Source organism: Physeter macrocephalus, chromosome 9, assembly GCF_002837175.3.
Source record: "Physeter macrocephalus isolate SW-GA chromosome 9, ASM283717v5, whole genome shotgun sequence".
NCBI classification, from domain to species: domain Eukaryota; kingdom Metazoa; phylum Chordata; class Mammalia; order Artiodactyla; family Physeteridae; genus Physeter; species Physeter macrocephalus.
In genome coordinates this window covers 4215345-4240253 of record NC_041222.1, presented here as the reverse complement: position 1 = coordinate 4240253, position 24909 = coordinate 4215345, and the positions used below count along the sequence as shown (strand labels likewise).

At 40.5% G+C, this 24909-nt stretch overlaps 2 protein-coding genes across 4 annotated transcripts in view; one reads left to right on the top strand and one right to left on the bottom strand.

The window, feature by feature from the left end:
- Positions 1-878: 878 nt before the first annotated feature.
- RBM18 (RNA binding motif protein 18) lies at positions 879-21456 on the bottom strand. The gene is made up of 6 exons (XM_007123605.3): positions 21368-21456; positions 18535-18663; positions 11544-11670; positions 8245-8331; positions 6457-6542; positions 879-2919 (listed from the first exon to the last, which is right to left on the bottom strand). Exons 2-6 carry the CDS (start codon positions 18645-18647, stop codon positions 2760-2762), a joined length of 573 nt encoding a protein of 190 aa, XP_007123667.1. The 5' UTR covers positions 18648-18663; positions 21368-21456; the 3' UTR covers positions 879-2759.
- Positions 21457-21526: 70 nt separating this feature from the next.
- The window catches only part of MRRF (mitochondrial ribosome recycling factor), a 54965-nt gene continuing 51582 nt past the window's right edge, over positions 21527-24909 (top strand). The window contains exons 1-2 of one of the 3 annotated variants that reach the window (XM_028493554.2): positions 21532-21589; positions 24289-24327. The gene's annotated coding sequence lies outside the window, so the exon portion shown is untranslated. Of the gene's footprint in view, positions 21590-24023; positions 24044-24288; positions 24328-24909 lie in introns of those variants that run through there. The other 2 variants (XM_007123603.3, XM_007123604.4) reach the window with 2 other exon arrangements.

Sequence of the window (24909 nt, the reverse complement as noted above, 5' to 3'; positions counted from 1 at the left end):
GGATGTGTTGGAGGACTGGGTAGGAGGGGCAGGAGAGAAAAGGAGAAATCAAGGATAAATATGATGGAATCAAATCATATTTTAGGAACATAAATGATTACATAAAGGAAATGTTTAACATTAACTTGTAAGGTAAGACTTAATCCTCTTCTTTTATATAGTAGTATTAAAAAAACACAGATATACTTGGTGATTTAGAAATTAACTGTACATACCTTAGTAGACAAGGGACAGCTCTAGAATACCTGGTTTTAAAAACTTTGGCGGTTGATTTTTGATACGCTTTGAAAAATCTTTCCTCATGTGATTCTTTTCCCTAATACTGAGAAGCCAATTATAGAAAATCAACTGGGTAGGGTTATAGCTTGCATTTGATAAAATAGGAGCTGGGATTAAGAAGCTATTCCCCTCAGTTCTTCACTCTTCTATAAATCAAAACTGTGACTTAATTTTAGCAGAACAGTAAACCAACAAAGAATTTTAAAGTACAGGTAACTTCATAACAGTTGACCAAGTTAACGCTTGTATTTTACAAGCGTTTCCTCAAACCGCTTTCAGCATATTTATGACACACACATTTATTCTTTTGAAACCCCTACTTTGAAAGAGGGCCTAAGCACATTATCATACTTCAGGGGACTTCCATTAACAACTTCTTTTCAAATAGATTTATAGTGAGAACAGCTAGCCTCTTTTCTCATCTCTAACAGAAGCAGGCAGGCAGAAAAGGTGGACAGAACTGCCTCTGAGGTCTGAGAGGGCACTTAGAAACAGCCCCCCGCCTGGCCACACTGGCCCACGTCCTGAGGGGAAACAAGCCTCCCCGAGAGCAGTGGTCTTCACTGCAGGAGACGGACGAGAGAAGACACAACCGCGGACACTGTCTTGCATTTATTCACACAGAGGAATAAGAATCGGTACAAACAACAAACCTTGCTTTAAATACAAATAAATAGCTCTGGTTTCTAAAGGAAACAACTCTAGATAATTCGAAGTTACGTATTTTCTAAGTTCCTATTAAAAATAGAAGACTATTTTGCATTAAGTAAGTCCTACTCCACCATAACTCTCTGAGGACTTAAGGATAAAATGGTGAATTCTATGCTCTCAGAAGTCACCAGAAAAATGGGAGATAATGCTCCTACCTCCCTGACCTATCCCCCAAATGGAAAGAGAGTCACTTGCATCTTAGACTGAGCTCATAAACGCAGGAAGTATTTAACATTTCAAGGTATCTGAAAAGTTTTACCTTGGGAAAGGTGGTAAGAATTTCTCTGAACCAGTTCTGTGAATTCTGAAACCTTACTATGCTGAAGTTTTGGGTCAAGTGTCTCAAATTCATTCATGCTCATAGGAAGACTTAAGTTCCTACAATGAAAGCTTCCTCTTGCTAGGAAAAATGACGGTAAACAGTCTGTACTCACTAAGAGCGGCACAGCGGGTAACAAAGTGATTTACCCCTGGTAAAGATGCAGTGGTGCCGCCCAACGGAACAGCCTGTCAACCTTGCACCAAAATGACCAACCAACACTGCTGACAGCAACACACTCCCAAATCTGTTCATTTCTTTTTCTTTCTCTATTGTCATATTTAAAATGTTCACAGAGGCAAAAAATATCTGGGGAGAAGTAGGTTCTAAAAATGAAGAATCGTTTCAAAGTCATGCAGTCTTTCAAGCCTTTAAAAACCACATAAAACACGAGGTCATTACAATCTCGGTGCCAGAGCGGTGCCTGCTCCATTGACTTTCTGTGTCCACCGCATGTCCCCACCTCACCCCACATAAGAGAATTCCATTTCTTCTACTCAGACCTCTACACGATTATTAATAAATGATGTTTGTTAGAGATCAATATAGCAATGTTTAAGTTTTCAAAGAAGTTTTGCTTTTCTATTTAGATCGACCATGATACAATTCCAAATAGAACATCCTCATGCTATTAAAAACAATCTCATGCAATAAATGCAATTTTAAAAGTCCCACGTTAATAATGACATTTGGTATTACAGAGGCAGGATTATTTAGATTCTTAAAAAATGATCCCAGTAGAAAAACTGGATTTCCAAACAGAACTTCCGCTGTGGTATAAAATGCTAAATTTCATTCTACAGTTTTGTCAATGCAAACAATTTTTTAAGATATACACCATGTTTTCCTAGTTGGGATTTTGAAACAATAAGCATAATTCTTAAACAGATTACCACAACATTTGCTCAAAGAAACAGCTCTTTTTGCCAAGAACCTTTTCTTTTAGTCCAGTTGGAGGGATTTCCATAGAGAATTCTGGAACAGCAGTTCTGAACATGATTCAAAAATCTCTCACTTCCCTCCCTTTTACTTCTTCTTTATGTTGTAAAGACACTTGAGTACAGAAAAATGTTTTGTTTGTTTTTTTTTAAGACGGATATTAATAACTTAAGTTTCCTGAATTAAATAGTAACATTTTTTATGCTTGCCTTTCTCTCTGGCACACTATATAATGTTTCTGGAGTGACAAATCCAGACAAACCAGCCAACTAGAGCATCCCAGTGTTCAAATCACAGTTTTGGATACAATCCTATTTATTCTGGATGATGCTCAATTCCACACATACTTCAGGGAAGAAACATCCAGAAGAACATCCAAAGACGTCATGTTACCAAATTCTAACGTGACTGTGCTCTGTCGGATAGTACCACTCACAGCTACAAGCACAAAGGCAGAGGATTTCAGGCGTGGAGACCAATTTGCTTTTGCTGCTATGGTAATTCAGAACCATCATCTTCGAGATTTCCAAGCTGTTCTAGAATAAGGAGTAGTCCTTTTTTTATCTGGTGGCTTGAAGTAGGAATAAACAGGTGCTGCTGGATACTCTGCATCAGGGTTCTCTGCCATCATTTTCAGCTTTGCTTCAATGGCTTTTATCTTTGCAGTGACACTGGAAAAAGGACAGCAGAGGATCAGAGTGGGTACATTCAGAGAATACCTGTGTCTTTCATCTTCTTTGTGCCTCTTAAGCATATCAGAGTAGCAACAAGATACTCAAACACAAACATGCAAGCATTTCATAGAAAACACATATAAAAACAATTAATGTTCTCATTTTACGAAAGAGATCAAGTCTGGTCCATCTATTAAGTTTTTTCTGTAAGACACTGTTAGAAGTACTTTGCATATTGCTACATTTAAACCTCAGACACCAACACTGATCAGCACCTTAGTGTCTGTAGATAGGAGGCACTCAAAAATAATTTGTGTACGAACTCAAAGCAGAGTCTGGAAGAGATGTGTACACTCATGTTCATGGTAGCATTGTTTTTTTTCGTGGTAGCATTATTCACAATAGATAAACTGTGGAAGCAACCTAAGCGTCCATCGAAGTATGAATGGATAAGCAAAATGTGGTATATACATATGCTACAATGTGGATGAACCTGGACGCCATTACGCTAAGTTAAACAAACGTTAAAAAGTTAAATACTGTATGATTCCGTTTACATGAGGTACTTAAATGAGTAGTCAAAATCACAGAGACACACGTGGAACGGTGGTTGCCAGGCGCTTGGGGGAGGTGGGATGGGGAGTTAATGTGTAATGGGTGTAGAGCTTCAGTTTTACAAGAGGAAAAGAATTATGGAGACAGATGGTGGTCCTGGTTGTAAATTATGAATGTATTTAATACCGTTGAACTGTACACTTAAAAATGGTTAAGATGGTAAATGCTACATTATGCGTATCTTACCACAATTAGAAAAAATGGAAGAAATGATTCACGTACGTTATATTCTTCACTTTGCAGATAAAGAAAACAAGGCATAGAAAGGTTAACTTAGCCAGTGTTATACTGCTAGTGAGTGGCAGAGTTGAGATTTGAATACAATTGGACTCCAGAGCCATACTATGAGCTATTACACTGTACCACCTTCTGAATCACTAAATAATAATGGGAAAAAAATCCTGAAACTCCTACAAAGTCCCTGTTTACTGACAAATGTGTGTTCAGGCTATCATTTAGAGTGCTTACAATGAGCCAGGCAGTGGTCCAGCATTTTACTTATATTGTTTCTAATCCTTGCAACAATATTGCAAGGGTTTTGATCCACATTTTACAGATAAACAAACGCATAGAGGTAGGGATTCACCCAAGGTTCACACAGCTAAGAAATTGTGGAGCCAGGATTCAAGCCCGGTTTATCATCAAAGCCCTTGCTTTTTCCTCTCCATTAGGTTGGGAGCTGAGTAGCCATGTATTAGAGAGAAGGGGTGAGGAGACACTGCAGAAGTTGTGAGGAATTCCCTTCTGATCAAGGTCACTGCTATCCCTGGACCAGAATGCAAAGCACTTAGGCAGAGTATTTTTTGGCCCATGACTCCCTTTATTTTCCATTCTGATGCTGTCAATGGTCTACAGTCCGGGACAGAAACTTGGGAGGGAATGTGCACATGGCCTTTTAGAGATCCTCAAAAGGCATACATCTGCACATACTCATGATTTTACACCAGCAACGTAAAATTAAAAAACTAAGTTGCGTCTCACTTTGTTGTAAAGCAGAAACTAACACACCATTGTAAAGCAATTATACTCCAATAAAGATGTTAAAAAATAAAATAAAATTAAAAGGTAGAACTTGAAAAAAAAAAAACACAACTAAGTTGCAATAAAAAAGAACCCTGAGGTCTCACCGAGATGCATTCCAGCACCTTTTTCCATTAATGGAAAATTAACAGCCAGCCATTCATTCTGTATGAGTCACAGGGAAAACAACCTTCTCTAATTAGGCATAGATGTTAATCGAAAGATGTAAACTGAGGTTCTCTGGATTAAAAAATAAATGGAAAACACCAGGCTAGATTATCTAGTAAAAAGAGCAAACAGTGAAAATAAGAAACTAAAGACATGTTCACTGTACCACGGAGATCACCAAGCATAAATGCAGTCATCCCTTCCTAACAGGAGTCAGATTTATGAAAACCTCCATGAAACCAATCTGTGATCAAGGAGGTTTAACCTCATGGGGAAAATAGGATAGCCGAAATAAGTTCCCAGTGAATCTACAGAAGTCATTGGTTAGGGAAAAAAAAAAAAAAAAATTGGGAGTATAAAATAAAGCAGCACAAAATTAAGAAATATCAATGATATTAGACAAATTAGTAACTCTAAAATTAATTTTAATTTACCAATTTTATCGCTCCTGAAAACATTTCAGGATCACCTTCCCCTGCAGTTTAATGAGATGCTTGTACATCTGTTTTGTTTGGTGCAAATATGCAGGAAAGGTTTTTTTTTTTCCTGTCTGGCCCTCTGTCCAAATAGGCATCACTTTCCTAACTTCATGACATTGTTGATTTCTTTTTTTTCTTTTTTTCATTTTTATTGGGGTATAATTGATTTACAATATTGTGTTACTTTCAGGTGTACAGTAAAGTGAATCTGTTATACAAATATATATATATATCTCCACTCTTTTTGAGATTCTTTCCCCATATAGACATGTTGATTTCTGATCCTTATGGAACACTGATGCTCTTTCACATATCTTCTTCCCCTCCCCTGGAACAGAACTGTATGCAGAACTGTAGTCCTGCATTTACAGCGTGGAGTTTCTTTAAAGTAGTAATTAAAAGACTGAATTTTTAAGTCCAGTAAACCTGTCTTTGAATCTGGACTCTGCTATTTGCTACCTGCGTGATCTTGGCCAAGATATTTTACCTCTCTAAACTTCAGTTTCCTCATTTGTAAAGTGAGTACAACTGTACTTTTACCAGAATTTCTATAATTCAGTGACATACGGCACGTAAAGTGTTTCACACAGAGCCTGCTTCACAGTGAGCTCAATAAACCCTGGCCTTTGTTATTGTTAGCATTTCTCCCTAGGCCACGATGCAAAGTAAACCCTCTACTTCTGCTCACCCATCTACTTAACTTCCGCTTTCTCTACTCAACCCTCAATTCCTTCTGTTTTGAATTAACTCCAAGGAAGGAAATGATAATTTGTACTTACTAGAACCAAAACTGTTACATTTGCTGAAATGGTAGATAAAATTAAAGTGCTACAAACTCAAACTGTGTATAAAGGAACTCATAGTTGGGGAGGAGTTCGTATATAATGACAAATGCTGAAGATAATCAAGGCCTTATTTAAAATGCCTGTTTTTACGTCAAGGACTGAATATGCTTTACTTTTGTATTCCCAGTGCCAAGTATAATGGCAGGTACATGGTAAGTACACCCAGCCTCTTTTGAGTGTATGAATTCTGTAAATGCCTGGTACACACTCTTAGGGGTATGGGAGGAGGTGAAATGTATACATTCTGGAGACTAACTGAACACACTTCTCGGCGTGTCAAAAGTTAGTAGATTCCACTCTAAATTAAGAGTCCGAAGGTTTACTAGAACCGGAATGAAGGTCAGAATGAAGAGATGGCTCAAGCTCTTGCATACCTGCTTGCGTCTTCCTATAGCACACCTTCTTACCTTAGGTTAGACTGAGCGGGCTCAGTGCTTGAGGATGGCTCAAGACTAATTGGAAGGACCTTATCATTCTTGTTATGATCGTATCTCTGCAAGTAAGAAAAAGGCAAATTACCTCACCTGCGCAGAAACCAGCCCTCTACTGCGGCGCATGTGTTCAGAAATCCTAATCCCATCAGTGTATCGGTAGATTATTTTTCGACAATCTTAGGACTGCTTTATGTTTAGAATTAATGTAGATGTCCAGCCAGTTCTGGCCTAAAAGTTATAAACTGAGAAATTTAGAAGAGGCTTCCCATCTAGCCATTAGTCCTCCTTATTTGGTAGGGAAAGAATTTCAGCCTTTAAATTCGCAGATGGTACAGACACACAGCAGGATTGCCCTCTCACATTCTTATTCTGTCATACATCACCTCTTACAATATTTATTTTGCTTTATTCCAAGCACTTTAAAATTTTGCTAGATTTTTGCAAAGTACCAACCATAACATTCAACTCTTAACAGATCTAAGTGGAGAAGAAAAGTAGTAACAGCTTTCAGCCACTGATATAGAAAACATTCTCCAGGAAGAGTAGTTTATTTGATGTCAGATAATTATATACTTCTTTTAAAAGGTAAATACAATATTGAAGAGCAATCAGGAGCCTCTGATCGAAAAGACATGTAGGAGAAGAGAAGAGCAGGGCACAGAGATTCTCAAATGAAAGACAGAACGAAGGATGATTTATTTCTCTTGCATGTCTTTTCAATGAGATGCAGAATGAGAAAATGACAGCCAGTCTGGCAAATGAGACTTGATTTTCTTTTGAGTAAAAAAGCATTTGGTAATTCTCTTTGCTCCTTCTATTTTTAAGGCAATGGGTCCTAGAAATTCAGAAGGCTCTGTGATTACCTGTAATACTCATAAAGATCCAAAGTGTCTGAGCTCTGTTTTTCAGCTTGGACACTGAACTCAAATGTCTTATTTCTGTGACTCTTTACTGGGAAGCTTGTTGGGTACAGTCTCTGATCAAAACTCATGCTCATTTAGCTAAAGACTGAGGCTCCAAATCTAGTTGTCACAAATCTTTTTGCAGGCAGGTCTGTAAAGACCACACTGCAGGAGGAAAAGAATCAACTTTGGGGATTGATCCAGTGCACATACTTCACCTGTGCTGGCTGTAACAGAAGACTGTTCTTTTTTTTTTTTTTTTTTTAAAGTGGTTGTAGCTTTTCCAGTGCATTTTCCCAAGAGAACAACTAGGAGATGAACACAGCAGTTCACCACTGCTTGGGCCTTGGAGTCAATACCGACACTGCAAAGTCCCACGAATAACTCTTAAAATCTCTGGAGTAAGGAAATGTCAGTGCTTTAAGCACTCTTACAAACTACCCATTTCGCAAGCATTTAGAATAAACAATTCAAAGTCTCCAAAGAACTGAGAGGCTGGGAAGAGTCTAACAACGCCTAAAGCAACTAATTTTTAAAATAAATACATTTTTTCCTCCAAAGAACAACCCCCACCAAAAAAATGATAGAGGTCTGAGTATACGTATCAGTCACATGGAAGAATCAATCAAAAACAGAATCTGTGGGTATGCGGAGAGAAACGACGAAGGAACTTAATCCCTCCTGAGATGTTTCTCAAAAGAAAAATCTGGCAACACACATGGTAAATACAAGTAGGAGACCAGAGTATGGCTGTTCCAGATGTGCAGAGGCTTGGATGCAAATGGGCAAGTGGACAACTGTCTTTTGGAAGATTCATTTAGGATGAGCTGATGCTGTCTTCCTAGCCTGTTAGACTTACCTTCACTTGCGCGTGTGCCCATCGCACCACCAGCTTCTTAGACAGAGCCAGCTTGCCATTGAGACACTGGATGGCTTGTTCTGCTTCCTGTTCAGGAAAGGGATTAATGTTAGTCAAAGAGTCAAATGCCTCACTAGCTTTGACGGCTGAATTTCTAACTGTTTTGTTAAACAAGCGGCAAAGGGCTTACAAGGAAAAAAAAAGGCAGAATAGTAAAAAGGGTATGAGTTTTGTAATCTCAGTCAAACAAATTCAAATCCTGGCTCTGCCACTTGCTGGCAGTGTAATATTTAGCAGGTCAGTTAATCTCTCTGGATATTATCTTTTTCACCTGTAAAATATGGTTATTGTTTGTTCCTCAGTGGTCGTGAGGAGTCAAAGAGCGCACGTAGAGCATGGAGCATATGGTAAACACTCAACCAACGTCAGCTTATTAGCTGACTATTGTGTTGCCTATTGGGTGATGATACCTTTCTACATACTTCTGTTAGTTAGAGCAGCACCTACTATGTCAAGAAACTGTACTCCCCCAGGAACTCTGAAACTATATCCTGGACTAGGGCTTATACTCCCTGAATTCAAAGTGAGAAACAGTAATGGCTTCAAAGGATATGGGAGTGAAGGAAACCAGGCCGGAAAAAGCAGGAGTGAGTCAAAGAGACTACGAGCAAGGTATCTCTGTGGGCCAATCTCTGCACCTGGTTTTCAGAGCCAGAACTTCCCTGACCCTTTCCCCATCAGATATAGGAGCAACGAGGTTGAAAGGAATTCCTGAGGCTGGGTAACAGGCACTCTAGGACATTCCCAGGAAGCCTGGCTGTACTTTTCCATCCTGCCAAGCCTTCTCTGCTCCATTTGTATCCATGAGGCATTCGGCCAAGCGTAACCCACGTTTACTGGGAGTGAAGAAGCCCTTAAGGAACAGGAAGAGGAACAAGGAGAGTCCGAGGCTCAGTGGAGGACATTCCAGTCTGGCTTTCCCAGTGACTCTTCTATTCCTCTGGATCCTGCCGGCATGACATTCAACAAATATCTGAGTACCTACTACGTGTCAAGTATTCATCACTGGCATCCTTGCCTCACTATGGCACGCAAAGTTAGAAGGACAGATGAGACATTTTATTCTTAAGTTTCACTGAGTGAATTAGAATTTACATGACACTCTCCATTAATTCTGTAGCATCAACAGTCACAAGATGCCAGCAGGTGATAAATGTTTTAAAAAATAATTTCCTGCCTCTATAACTTGTTTCAAAATTCATGTATCCAACAATATTATTAAATGCCATATGTGTTTTCATACAAACCCTCACCTATTCTCTCCAATTCCTAAAGGGTAAGGAGCATGTGTGTTTTTAATCCCCACTTTTAGATGAAAACTGAGGTCAAAATAAGTTAAAGAGACTTGCCCAAAGTTAATAAATACAAGAGTCAGAAATAACAAGCTTTGTGACTTGGAGTTTAGTGTTTTTAAACCAGCGTCTGTCCTCAGCATGACCACTGATTTTAGTTGTCTGTAAAAATCCTCAACGTGCTCTATCATTAGGAAAGAATAAAGTATTTTAAAATGCTAACTATACAGAGCACATTTTCAGTTCCCTCAAAAAAAAACCTTGAACAATTAGAACAATAATGAATCACTTAACTGCCTATCACATTTGCAAAAATTGGGGGAAATTTAAAAAAAAATCCCCAGCACTGGTAAGGACACATGACACTCTCAGACAGTTTCAGAAAATACTGACACATCATTTCTTGAAGGCAACTTGGCAGTCATATTACAAAAAAAATTGTGGCCTTTGTTGACACCACTCCATTTCCATGAATATAGTAAATATGTACATAGAGCTAAAGAGATGTTCACTGCACTGCTGACACATGTGGAGATTAGTTAAGTGAATTACCATATGTTCACAGAATAAAATATTACGCAGTTATCAAAGATGACACTGGTTAGTTTTTAAACTGAGGTCTAAATAATAAAATGTATTATAGATATAGATCAGTGAATTTTTACATATATCTACAGCTACACCAGTGAAACCACAATATGATACAGAATGTTATCTTGATGCATATTAGATGACAGAAAAAATTTTAATTTTCTTTCAGTGGTAAACAGGATATATGATTCTGTTTGTGTGTTATAAGCTGCACGTTTTTTAAAAATTGTGTACATGTGTTTGTGTGCGTGTGTGTGCGTGTATGTGTGTATGAATGTGAAGAAAGAAGAAGGGACTACAAAGATATACAACTAAATATTAAAAACAGTGATGGGCTTCCCTGGTGGCGCAGTGGTTGAGAGGCCGCCTGCCGATGCAGGGGACACGGGTTCGTGCCCCCGTCCGGGAAGATCCCACATGCCGCGGAGCGGCTAGGCCCGTGAGCCATGGCCACTGAGCCTGCGCGTCCAGAGACTGTGCTCCGCAACGGGAGAGGCCAGAACAGTGAGAGGCCCGTGTACTGCAAAAAAAAAAAAAAAAAAAATGCACCACAAAAAAAAAAAAAAAAAAAAAAAAAAAAAACAGTGATTATTTCTGGGTTTTAGGCTAATAAATGAAGTTACTTATCTACATTTTCATCTGTAAGAAACAGGTATCACTTTTACAGTAAGAAAAACATCCAAATACAATTATTATTAATAAAACAATAACTAGGCAATGTTCTCACACATGACTAATAAAGTTATAGAGCTATAAGCAGTGTCTCCATATTTAATAACATTCAAATTCAATTCTTTTATCAATGCATGTCCCCTCCAAGGACTAAATTTTAATACAGATACATGGATACATCATGGTTGAAGCTGGAGGTTCTCTCTCTCCGTATATATTCAAATTTGTCCACATTTATTCTGAGACATTGAGAAGAAGGATACATTTTTAAGAAATGAAAATAAAAGAGAGTTTGTGGGCGGCTCACCACAGACAGGGAGGGCTTCTGCACCACGGGGCAAAACTACTGAAAGAAAAGGAGGCTTTGTTGGCCAGCCACTGAGGGAACAAACAAAAGAGAACAGGGAGGAGCATGTCCATGTGCTTAATGTGGGCATCCCAAGGCATCTGGTCAGAAAAGTAGGTCAGCTGCCTGAGACTGCCAGCCTGGGGAGGGTAGACCTTGAAAGCTGTTCACTAACTCAGTTGTTTGCCGAGGATCTCCTTTAGGACTCAGAGCACAGCACACAGAGATGAATCAGACATGGCTCCTGCCCACAAGGAACTGCTATTCTAGTAGTCAAGAGGGATGCACAGATAATTATGAGAGTATAAGCACTGGGAAAGGGGGAGAAGTTCAATTACCTGCTTAGTTTCAAAGTTAACGAAACAGTACCCTCGAGGCTGTCCCTCCAAAGCACCTGACTTGTGGAAGAGGAAGTCGAACTGCTTCACTGTGCCAAACTTCTGCAGGAGCTTGAGGAGGTGGTATCTATGGAGAAAGAACAGCCCCTGAGACACTCTGGGAATTTGGTCAGCCTGCGAGATAAAAGCAGGGGATAATTTACCCCAGGGATAAAATCTCACATCACTGCCCCCTGCCTTCCTCCAAACTGCCGTGTTAGTTTATTTGGCAAACAGAGTTGTTTGCCTCTATTTGGAATGGGAACTAGAATTGTCATGGCTATGCGTCTGTCCAACACAAAAATACCAAACAAAAAAACCACACGTAACAAACAGCTGTCTGGCCCAAAAGCACCATTTGTTTTTCTTTTGGAGAACAGCTCAAAAATCCTGTCGATTTATTTATTTTCAATTTCTTGGCAATGAAATAGTATTTGTGAATAACTACAACTCCATCAGAAACACACACCAAACACACACCCACACTCCAAATGCAAAAGCCAACCCTACCTCAAAAATAAACAAAGTAACACATATACATTCACACAAACAAAAAAACAATCCTGGAAGACTTCCCCATTAGCTTTCACAGTTAATCATTAGCCCCAAACTGCACTTGAGACAAATTCTGCCAAAAGCCAAACCACAGCTAGTGGCACTTCCATAAGCGCTTGAGAGTCTCCATCCCTGATGTGACCGAATGACAGGACAATGTGGAACAGCAACGTCAAGGAGGCTGGTCTCCCACAGGCAGGGGAACCTGGCCGGTCCTATAAATCATCCCACTGCAGGTAACTACCTAACCTCAGTTGCTTCAATACGATTTATGCTCTGGAGTGTGGCTCAATAAAGAATCTAGCTGGCCAAGGAAGGCATTTACTCCGGGCAGGAGGTTTACCCCAAGCTCTTGCTTGCCACTCTGCCCCTCACCCTCTTCTTGGATTCCTTTCTCTAAAACTTACTTGGTTTCTATAGAGCTTTTAAGTTATTCAAACAGATGTGGCCTTAACAGGTTGCTGTGGCCAATCTCAATTCCGACTTCCTGTCATCTGATGTAAGGGTGAGACAAACCAACAGCTCTCCCGTTTCCTTTTCCTTTGGCCTTCCTCCTGGCATCCTCCACGCTATTCAAATGGAGTCAAGGCTTTCTCTAAACAATGCTGTCCCTGTGATACTAAAAAGGTATCAGCCCACATGCTAAATCTGTTATTACTGGGAATTCTACCCCACAGGGAGTCAGTAAAGCTGTCTTTACAGCCACATTTATATTCACATTGTTTTCTAGGAGAAAACTCATCAAGATTTTATTCTTGAGTAAGAATCTCCTTTGGGAGGCAGGAAGATATGAAATGGATCATAAGCTACACTAAATTTGAGACTAATGCACATCAACAAGCAAGCCCATTATCCTGGATCAGGTCCTGACACAGTGGAGCAAGGAAGACGTAACACAGGTCTTATACTGGGGCAGGGTGCAAGGATTCCAAGGCATACAGTGGATATTAATCTGGTCTTTAGATCTGTTTTGAAAGAGAAAACAACCATAACCCTCTAGTTTCCAAACTCTCAATGCCTATCACGATACCTGAACTGCTGGTGAGAATGAATGAGGTGATTCTTCAGGGGAAAGGGAGACACCTAAAGTGCAAATTTCTGGTTTTACTTGGTTTTCTGAATATGCTTACAGCAAGGGTGGGTCTCTCAAGTGCACAGATGGGCTAGAAGAATCTCTCTCAGGGTCTTTAATTCACAGCTGCATCTTCCACTTACTATACCCATTCAAACCTCAACACTGCACCAGTTGCCATAAATGGTGGGTCAAATCGGTTTTTAAAAAAACAACCTAAGGGCTACTGTGGGCCGGTCATCTTTTCATTAACTCCATTCTGCTTAATAGCAGGAAGGTAAGGCGATCGGCATTTCCTAGGAAATGAATTTTAATTTACTCAGGGAAAAAAAAAAAAACAACTCCGACAGATTATTCTTTGAAAAGCTAACAAATGCGTTCTGCCCGAGAAGTGCGACCTTAAGATTCCAGGAACATCTGCTTAGGTCCGTGTCTTTCAACTTCTCCAGGATTTCTTTCCTTGTTTGATAATTTCTTGAAATTATCGGAACACCGAAACAAAAGGAATGAAATGTTTACTATTTTGCTTCCTGGAGATGGAGACTGCAAGCTCTGATAGTGAAAAAAGCCTGAAGAATCTTGCTTTCACATCTGCAAGCACTTTCAACTGCTGCTGAAGTATGGAAGAGCTCGCTACTCATCAGAGCCTTGCTTCACTTAATGAAATGTGGGCCCTGCAGGCTTCGGGAGCCGGAGAATTAGTACACCAGTCCCATACCTATTTCTGCAACATAATTAGTGTTTTATGTAATGGGTCTTTAAAATGGCCTTCCTGCCTAATGGCACAGAGGGAATTAGTCTATATGAATTAGATTAGGTTAAGATAGACACCTACGAATGTGTCAAGAATTGTAGTATTAGGCACTTGGACTATCCAAATGAATACAACTAAGTCTCTGTCTTCAAAGACCTGACATTCTGGTTCGAGGAGAGAGAGATGTAATCAAACAATTTTAAAAGTGTGAAGCTTGCACACGGAGGTATGTACGTGAGCACACAGATGAAGAGGACCAGCTGTGCCGGGAAGGTGGCAGTTAGTGGATACCCTGTGTAAAGACATAAAGGTGAAAAAGACTGACCCAACGGCAGACAGTGGGGGCTCTGAGACAGTAAGAGAAGAGGCTGAAAGGTAGGCAGGGGACAGGTTGGGAAAGATGTTGTGTGCAGGAGGAAATTTTAATGTGATGCTGTAGGTACTGGGAAGCCAACAAAATGACATTTAAGATTCTTTTTAATGCACAATTTGTTTTAGAGAAAATTTTTTTTCATAAACTTACAGAAATTACTATATGGTGGGTCTTTATGTTCTATGCCTTATATGTTTTTAAATGGTCTTACTTTGTTTCAAATTTAAATAAGCAAATACTAAAGGCTGTTTTATGCAAACCGAAGCATAAGAAGCAGCACAGGTCATGGAGGAAAAACAAGGAATGGGCTGAAAGAGAAGCAGGGGTGTCTTCAGGGGGAAACACTCTGTTCTTACACGCTCACGCATTTATAATCCCTTGAATTTAGCTCTGAAAGTCTACATCAGAAGGACATTTCCACCCAGGTGGCTCTCCATTGCTTTTAAGTTTACTTAATAACGCCAGGCCTGACCTCCTCCTCTCCACAAACTATGCCTCTTTCCAGCTATTCCGCTGGCCGGTGTGGACATGATTCGTTTCCATTTCTCAGGCAAGAAACATCAGGATCATCTTTAGCTCTCCGTTCCTCTTCAGTCACCTTCTTCATCTCGTAGACTCCACCCAGTGGTCTCCAAGTTCACTGTCTCTATCTAGGTGATATTAATGGCAGGTCCGCAGCTAATCTTCTTCTTCAGTCTTTGCCCCTCCTATTCATCCTAAATACTGATGTCTGATTTTCCTACTAAAACATCACTTTCATGATGTTGGTCCCCGCCAAACACCCACGAGTCTCTTCTACGGGAAATTCAAACTTGTCTGAATGAATTTTATAGATCCTGTCTTAATCTGATAGCATTCTCTCTCTCCAACTACTATTTTCATCATCATTTAGTATTCAACCTCCCCTTTAGTCAAAAAGGTCTTCCCGATATTCGACTCATCCATAACAATACTTCTTATTCCTACTTATGTTCCTTTATTTATGATTCACCCTCCATCTAGAATGTTCTTTCTTTTAGAATTTCTACTGGCCTTGTTCTCTTTCATACTTCTCCTTATGCATAACGCAGTGGCTATTAATTTGGCTTTCTATACAGCACATTTAATATTTTAAAAAGAAAGCAGTATTAACCCTCTCAGAAGAAAACATGGTATGGAAAACAGATGTCTAAAGACATTAAATTGTTCAGCTTCTCTACTGAAGGCACTAGTAATGATATTTAAAGTTGTTGTTTTTACTTTTACAGTTAGACTGGGTCCCATAACATTTAAAGGAAGTCCTTACAATGAAAAATTTAGAAGAGAATACTTTAGGTTGACTGTCCAGTTACATGGATTGTTAGAATATTTGTGCAAAGAGCCCTATATTAGGTGCCAGGAACTTAGTCCTATCATTAACTACTTAAGTGAACTGAGTCAACTCCCTTTACCTTTCTTTACTTATAAAGTAGGGAAAAAAAAAAAGTAGGGAAATGTTGTCTTTTCTACTTGCCTCACAAGACTGTTGCAAGCTTAAATAAGAGGAACTAATGAAATATTAGAGCTAAAAGACATTTCCAGAGCATTTAGTTGAACAGTCTCACTTTATAGGTAAGAATTATGAAGTACAATATAGTTGAGAGGAATCCAAATATAGTGGAAAGAACATAGGCTTGGAATCTGCTACCTCCATGAATAAGAGTATGTCATCATTCCCTTAAATCCAGATCTCTAAGATCTATTTAGTTATACAGATATTCCTGGCACGTAACATGGTCCTAAAATGGTCAGTATTGCAACTACAAAGTGAACAGAGTACCAGAGTGCTAGACAGTCAGTCAGCAACGCGTATTCTGTTGAGAAGAGGCTGATGGACATCCTACTATATCTTGAACACAACTCAGATTAGTAACAGGCACTCACGCACATAAGATGAATAGAATTATTATAAAATAAACTTTGAAAAACTGAGTGGAAAAGGTTTTTTTCTTTAAAAAACTTCTGTTAAGAGTCATTAGAACTTTAGAGATTTGGATTCAAATAATATTTCTGAGATTGGACTACAAGCTGGGTACCACATGTTCACACAAGTTTCATCATGCAGCCCTTCAATGTTTGGGAATGACTGTATTTTAATAATTAGTCTAGGTCCATTGTTACCTACAGCTTGAAAGGAACAGGATCTAGAAGTTTATGTACTTCAAAAACTTGGAAGAAAATCACATATTTCTACAAGATGAGACCTACCTTACTATAATGTTAGGTTTCTTTGCTGTAATTAAGTAAATTAAATGAAGTAACACTATGCATTTCATGATAACCATAAGCTACAATTGGTAGTTATGTCATTAATAAGAAATTTAATAAATCAGAAAATATTTTAAGACAAGGAATCCATAGATGAAATACAGTAGAAATGATCTGTGGTAATACAGAGGTGGGAAGTCACAGGTGGAGGCAGCAAGGCCCTGATCTGTAGTCTAGTACTGGATGTCCACCTTTGTCCTGATATGAGAAGAGCAGAGATACCAGTGGCAGAGTTTTTGATTCAATGTTCCTGTTAATGCTCTAACTAAAGAAAACATTCACATACTCCCACTTATGAAATAAACTGAGGTGGCAGATGCCCATTTGAACCTTCCTGTCAAGCAGCAGGACACAATTATAACAAGAGTATCATTACAGGGAACCACAGCTAAAACAATGAACATTGTTTCCACACTCCAGATTTCCATTCAGACAAGAAGAGGTGGGAATGGAAACCACTCTTGGAAGCATCCTCTCACAGCCTGGGTTTTAGATGATGGAAACAGCTTCTCTGTTTAATTCCCTCATTAACTGCGAGCTTGGGCAGGTTCACACATTCATCCTCAAAGCCGTAAGTCATAAAGAGAGACAAAATAAATGCACAGTCTATATTTAAGGGCCCTCGTGACCAAGGTAACATAATTAGGGGGCAACACACCTTAAATACCATCATAATTTCTAGAGGGCTCCAACAGTGTCTACACTTAGCCAATTTGAGCTTGAGCAGGTTTAAGGAACTGAACATTCTGTCATGATCCTGATATGTTAGTTTACATCTCTTTCCTCTCTCATAATCCCAACCCTGTTATACACCTCCTCTCACCCCAGACTCCCAACAAGCAGATTCCCTTGTTTCCTCTCTCCTTGCTTTTAACACTATTCCACAGGGAGTAACTTCTAGGACTGAGGCTGTAGCCCATGCTTGCTTTAAGCGTTGTCCCCAAACGGCTCAATCCACTCACGCTTGGCTATCCTGCCACCAACCACCACCTGCCCCTACCGAACGACTGGGGGAAGGAAAAACCTCTCAATTCTCTCTGCTAAGAAATTTCACTCCACTATAATATCCACAAAGCAAAGAGTGGGGAGTCAAGACAATTTAATTAGCTTTGTCACCACGGACAAGGCACTTCCATCTCTGGGGCTTCAGTTTCCTCTGCTGTAGGATAAAACAGCTGGAATATATCAGAGTCTTTGAAGAGTGCTCCACGAGTCCTGTAAGTGATTGCCAAAGAAAGGGTGACTGCTGCCCAAAGGCACTGGGGTACACCTTGTCCTCCCTTTAATCAGAGCAACTCTGAGCTTTTATTTTATATCTAGGTTCTGTACTTTAATAAGACAAGGCTCCTCAGATTTAGAAACTGAAAACTGCCTAGCATGGCACTTGGCACAGAGTAGGAACTCAAATCATTTAATGAATGAATAAAAACCAAAGTGACTGAGGTATCTCTAAGATTCCTTTCGACTTTCCTTGGTTCCATGGTTGCTTAACATGAATTAGAGTCAAGTGGTACCTCTCTGCCTTTTTGTGAAAACACTGATACTTCTTCTGCTTGTTCCTTCATTTTGGGGAACGAAAGTATGCCCATGGCTGGTTTTAGGAAATAATTTGCTAGTCACTGGGTACAAGGATTCGAAATAGTTGAAAATTAGGAGAACATCTTAGGCAAGCAGGCAAAACAAGTAATATATGGTTTAAAGGGTATCCAAGCCTGTGTCTATGCAGTAGAAGAGTCCAAATGTAAGAAAAATGACAAGATGACAGGCTAAAACAACATATTCCCTTCAAAGATAATTAAAACATAAATAAAAGGGCCAAAATATAGCCTACATCCCTTGAAAATTCTTCTGAACATCCTCACCACAAGCATCCCAATTTTGTAGGTAATGAATTAGAATATATTAGACTCACTCTGTGATTTTGGGGTCCAGGTTGCCAATCCATAACCGGTGCCCTTCCTGTAGGGAACCCTCTGAAAGGATGGATGCATTCTCCAGGGGAAGAGTTTTGGTTTCTGCTTCCATCAATCTCTATGAAATACTAAAGGAAATGTGAACATTCAGACAGGAAAGGAGCAACATGTTGTGAACATGAGACTTCAAATTCAATTCAACAAACATTTATTCAAGGAGGGCATGCCCTGGGCAGTCCTTCAAAGGCTTCAGTTATTCCACAAACAGGGCCCCAGCACCAGTTCCCTTGGGACAGCTCCTCCGGCAGCCAGAGAGCAAAAGCTTCCATTTAAGGTGAAAGGGGCGTGGTTCTGTGTGTAGAAACTAGTTTTTCTCTTCTGAAGCCAGAGGCTGACTGGGCAGGAGGCCAAAGGCTCTACTACTACATGATACTCCAGTTCAACAACCGTCACCCAAAATAAGCCTTGGAAACCACCAGAAAGTGAGTCTTAATGACACTTAAGGGTATGGGTGGGGAAGAACAATAGTAAGTAATCAATTAGCTATTATCATGCCTAATATTTTGGGAGACACTGGGAAGAAGGGACTAACTTGCTCCGTAGTTATTCCAGTTCCATTATTTACTAGTTCTGTAACGGTGGGCAAGTTACTTAACCACTCTGTGTCTCAGTTTCCTCATTTGTAAAATGGGGATAATAAAGAGATTCACTGAGTTAATACACCAAAAACATTAAGAACAATAAATGCATGGCACCTAAGAAGCATCAATTAATTTTAGCTTAAACTATTACCGACTTAGTTCCTGAAATGTCTCATCTCACAGCCACAAAAGGAGGATGAGGGTTATGATGGAGTCAGTAACATAAAGACCAAGAACCTTGCAGTCAGAAAGCCTGGTTTCAAATTTTGGCATTTCCATTGGAAGTCACTTCACTCTTAGCTTCAGTCTCCTCACCTCTACATAATAAACCTTGCCCTGCTTATAACTTAGAGTTGCTGAGAAGACCAAAAATGACACAACAGATGTAAAATAAAGCTTTAATGTATAATGTGGTAGAGGGTATAATGTGGTAGAGGAAGAAAAATAAAAGGGCTGGGAAGATGGCAGGCTGTGACAGACTTTAGAACTCCCTGCTAGAGAAAACATGTCCTGTAAAACCAGAAGTGCCTCCGAGATGAGTGTTGCAGGAACTGTGTCTTAGTAACAACAGCTGACATACTGAACACTGCCATTACCTCTTATTCAACTCAGCACAGCTTATACAGGCTAGCACATAGCAGCCCCTAAGGTGATTGTTTGTTAAATGTGTTTATCTACCTCCACACATGAGGGTATTTTTCTTCCTCTCTCATGCACATGTTCAATCTGTTCCATAATGTGAGACAAGCAACTAATAACTGCTAAACCCTGGGCTATGTGCTGAAAATAGAGAGCTGAACAAGCCATAGCTCTTGCTCCTACTTCCTGGGAGAAAGGTAAAACAGGCATAAATAGAATCCCAGGTGTGGAAACTGGAGAGGAGAAATATTTTGTCCTTTCCTTTCATTTCCTTCTACTTACAGATCATTCATTCAAAAAATTTTTATAGAGCCTCTATTTTCCAGGCAGTGTCTAGGTACTGGGGTGAACATGCAGTGAACAAGCAAGGTCTCTGCCCTCTGGATGCTTATATTTGGAAGAGGGGCAGGACAAGACAAAAGCAAAATAAATAATCAAGATGTAATTTCTGATAAGTGCCGCAAACACAGTTAAGCAAGGGGATTTGACAAAGTCTAGGGATGGGCTACTTTAGAATTAGTGGAAAGGGAAGACCTATAGGAGATGACATCTGAGATAAGACTTGAATGATAAAACCTTCTGATACTAATACCAACAGGAAATAGTATCACATGAGGGAACCACTTTTAGTGGGAAGAGTGCAGGATATGGGGCCAAAAGAGAGGCACTCAAATCCTGGCTTTTGCACCCAGTTATTTTGTGACTTTAGAAAGTCATGATTGCCCCTTAAGTGTCCCCTCCTCAGAAAAGCTTTCCCTAATAGAGCAGAGTATGTTGTTAGTCTCTGTGACAGCTACCTTTTTCTTTCCACATAATACCAGCTCAATGTATCACATACTATTTTATCTTCTGTTTCCCTCACTAGAATGTAAGTTACTGGAGGGCAGGGCCTTACCTATTTTGACGATTCTATTCCCGGCACTTAGTACACTGCCTGGCTCCTGGCTGGTACTCAGTATTTACTGAATGAATGAATGAAACAAGCCACTTCCTCACTCGAAGCCTCAGCTTCTTCCTCCTTCCTAAAAAGGGCATAATTATCCCTATCTCAAGGGTTGTTATGAGGCTTAAATATGACAATACACGTGACAGCTCGGCACAGCACTTTTTGAGGAACGGTAAAGTGTGGTAAGTGATCAAGATGCCATATGACAATCAACATCCTTTGGGTTCGCAATGGCAACAACCTCTTATATTCACAGAATTCACAAAACGCTCCCGCCCCCCCGCCACCCTCCCCACCCTCCCCCGCTGAGCTGCAACGACCCTGGAAGCCACGAACAGTCATTTGGGGAAACTGAGGAGCAGAGAAGCAGGCGCTTGTTCCTAAAAGCTAACGGTAACGGTGGGGTCAAGCCTGGAATCCCGGCTTCCCGATCCCTGGCCGCGAATTCCCAGATGCGATGGGTCATTACTCTGATTGTTATTTCCGGGCCAGCAGCGGGACAATCCGGGGCGGGGCCTGAGAAGCCGTCTCTCTAGGGCAGCCTCCTCTGGGAGACCCTCGCGGGGCCGGCGCTAAGATGCAGGGGCGCGTTGCGGCCGGACTCACCTCGTCACCTCGGCGTATTCCCCTCGGCTCATGCCCCCAAAGCAAGCCCCGACTCCGCGGCCAGACAGCCCTCTAGACGCGTCCACCTCAGCGCAGCCAGCTGCCAGGCCGCCCGTGACGCACTACGCCTGCGCCGCCGCCCCGCCCCGTGACGTCACGGCGCCCGCGCCGCCGCCGTCGCCGCGGTTGTGCGAGTCTTCCTAGTAGACTGGGCGCTAGCTGGTGAGTGACCTCGGCACGGCCTCGAGGCGCGCGGGGCCGGGGTGCCAGAGATCTCTATTCAAGGACCTCTGGGGGACTGAACACCCGGACGCGTTCCATTCGAATCCGACTTGACCTTTACAGCTGGGGGCGGGACCTGCTGATCAGCGCGAGTCTGGGGGCGGGGCTCATCTCATCAGCTAGGAACTTCCAGGATGGGAGGCGGGGCTTACTAAATAGTGGCAGCTACTTAGTAGCTTGCCACGTGGCTGGAGCATTTAATTTTCATAACAATCTTTTGGGGGTAGGTTTTTTTTTAATAGAATTAAGTCCAGACCCTTTATTTATTTATTTTTTTGGCCGCGTGGCATGTGGGATCTTAGTTCCCCAACCAAGCATCGAACCCGCGCCCCTTACTCCCAGGGGAGTAGGTATTTTTAATCCCCCATGCTGGAGAAAGGGAAGCTCAGAGAAATAACTTCATCAGGGTCACGTGGCTAGTGAGTGATGGCGTCCAAATTCCAAAGCCTCAACTTTTAACCATTACTCTGTGCGGCCCAGTGGCAAAACAGTTGTCGTTTGAATAGCCCTTCTATATTTACAAAGTGCTTCTGCAGCTCTTATCTTATTCGATCGTCCTGATAACCCTGATAAATATTATTGTCATCTACAGTTGAAATGGAGGCCCAGAGATTTTGACCTATCGAAGGTCACATACCTAGGAAGTGCTGGAACCAGCACTCTTTCCCAGGTCTTCTCTAAGTTTGATGCCTTTTTCCTGTCACCCCACTCTCCCGCATTCTCAGAATCTTGGAGAGCTTTATAGTTAGGAAGAATGAAAACCTAGTCTGACCCTTCGTTTTATAGTTGAGGAAAGAAAACCTAGGTAGAAGAAATGACTTGATACAAGTCTCAGGTCATCAGCAGAGCTTACACAAGTGCTTTTTGAATACAGGGTAGTTATGAATCTAAAAAGGATGGCTGGCAGGGAGTGATGAGATAGGAATATTGGAATCCAGCCCTCCTAGCTCTTAGGCAAAAGCTCTTTCTCCACTTGTTAAAGCGTCTCATCCTTCCTTTGGCTGTGCCAGGGACATGATCCTGCATAGACTCAGATACTATAAATGCCTTCACATGGCACTGAATTTAGAGAACATGCCCTATTATCTCTAAGTGAAAAATCCGGCAGACCAAGAGATAATGGAAGTAGTGGGAAGTAGAGCCTAGGACCTACTGTCTGAGGCTTAGATTTCAGTTTTGGTGCCAGCATTGTGACCTTGAGGAAGGACTTAATCTTTATAGACTTTCGCTCATGGATTCTTCACATTTATTCAGTGTCTCCTATGTTCAGGACTCTGGCAGGGACTGGGGATGCAGCCGTGAGCAAGACAACCATAGATTAGTCCTTGTACTGCTTATAGTCTTATGGAGGGAATTAGACAATGATCAAATAACTACACAAATATTAACTGGTATTGTTAAAGTAAGTGCTATGAAAAAGTACAGGGTGCTATGAAAGTGGGCTCTAGGACATTTGACCTATTGGGCTAGAGGAGATAGCCAAGGAAGGCATCCTCTGAGGAAGTGATGCTTAAGCTGAAATCTGAAAGAAAAGTGTGAGGTAGTTCATTAAAGAGGTAAGGGAAGATCATTCCAAGTAGATTCAACAGTATTTTTGAAGACCCTGGAGCAGGAGAGTATTCAAGGAAATGAAAGATCAATTTGCTTATTTGTGAAATGTGGGTGATTATCACAACCCTGGTTACTGTGAGAACCAGGTAACACATGAAAGTATTTTATATACAACAAGGGCCTGCGTGTGTGCACACCCACATTTATAAAAGTCTGCATATCATAAGCTAATATACAGCTGGATTGGTAGGGGTTGCTGAGACAGTGGATAAACCAGAACTTTGTGTTCCTCATCTATTTCTTTACAAAATTAAAGTGCACCTTCTGTGAAAAAACAGGAAAATTCAAGTTTTGAGAACCTCGACTTTGGATAAAGAATATGTGCTTCAAGTAGTTTTAAAAAATGTTTCAACAGTTGGAAAAATAATGCCAGTAATTATACTGCCTTATGTACACAATCTAGGATAGTGTTTAAGAGCACAGACTCTGGAACAAAAGTGCCTGAGATAAAATCTTGGGCAAATTATTTATCTTGTGCCTCTGTTTCTTTATCCGTAAGATGAGAATAATAATAAGTACATATCTCCTAGGTTATCATGAAGCTCAAATGAGTTAATATATGCAATATATCACTTAGAATTGTTTCTGGCACATAGTTATCACTATATGATTATAAGCTATTGTTTCATTATTATTGTTATAATTACATTTTTAAAGGCTTATTAATATCACCATGAGAAAGTTGCAGTGGAAACTGTAGCTCAGAAAGACTGATGATCTCCCTAAGGTCACACAGCTAGTAAATGGGCAAACTGAGATTCCAGTTCAAGACCGCATCCAAAGGTCAGATATTTCCTGCTGCATTTTTTTTTCTGAGTGTAGGTTAATTTTATTGTATAATACTTGGGCTCCCATAATGGTTCTTTTCCTCGACCTTACTTCTCTGCTGAACTGAGTGTTAATATGCATGTTCTTAAGGTAAAGGGTCCAAGGGATTGCCTTTATTGACCTTCCACTTTGAAGTTTCCTGACTTCTGTGCAATTAAAATCTACGCCTTAAGCATTTCAGCAGTGTGGTTTATTTATAGAGTCATCTTCCGGTTCACGTGTCCCGGGTCTGCTTTTGGGTGAGTTTTCTGTCAAAGGTTGTTTATTTCTAACCCATTTTGATTTCCTGTTGCTTTGTGGATTGGTGTTATGACCTGCAACAGAAATACCAGGAAACCTGTCTTAGTGAAACAGCCAGATTGAGACCCTGTAGATTAAAAAAAAACACACTATATTATACAGCCATATTTGGATATAAGTGTGGGTTAGGCATTGGCTGTATTAGGCAAAAACCTAGATATAGAAACCTCACTTAGAGGCACATTTCTCTGAACAGTTTTGCTGCTACAGGGCAGAACTATTAGCTCCATGTCCTTGGTCAGTGACAGTCTCTGAGCCTCAGCTTCTACATCTATAAAAACAAGATTATTATACTCTCTTTGTGGCATTTTTGAGAGGATTAAATGAATAATATGGATAAAGCAGGCAGCCCAGGCCTGACCTCCATTAATAGTAGGTATTAATAATGTAAAAGGGGAAACATTTTTTATTTTTTTTATCTAGCTCTGTCTACTGACGTCCACACACTGATCACTGACATCTAGCATCTCTTGCTATTAAAAATTCCATCGGGAGAACTTATTTGCCTTTGTGCAACTCAT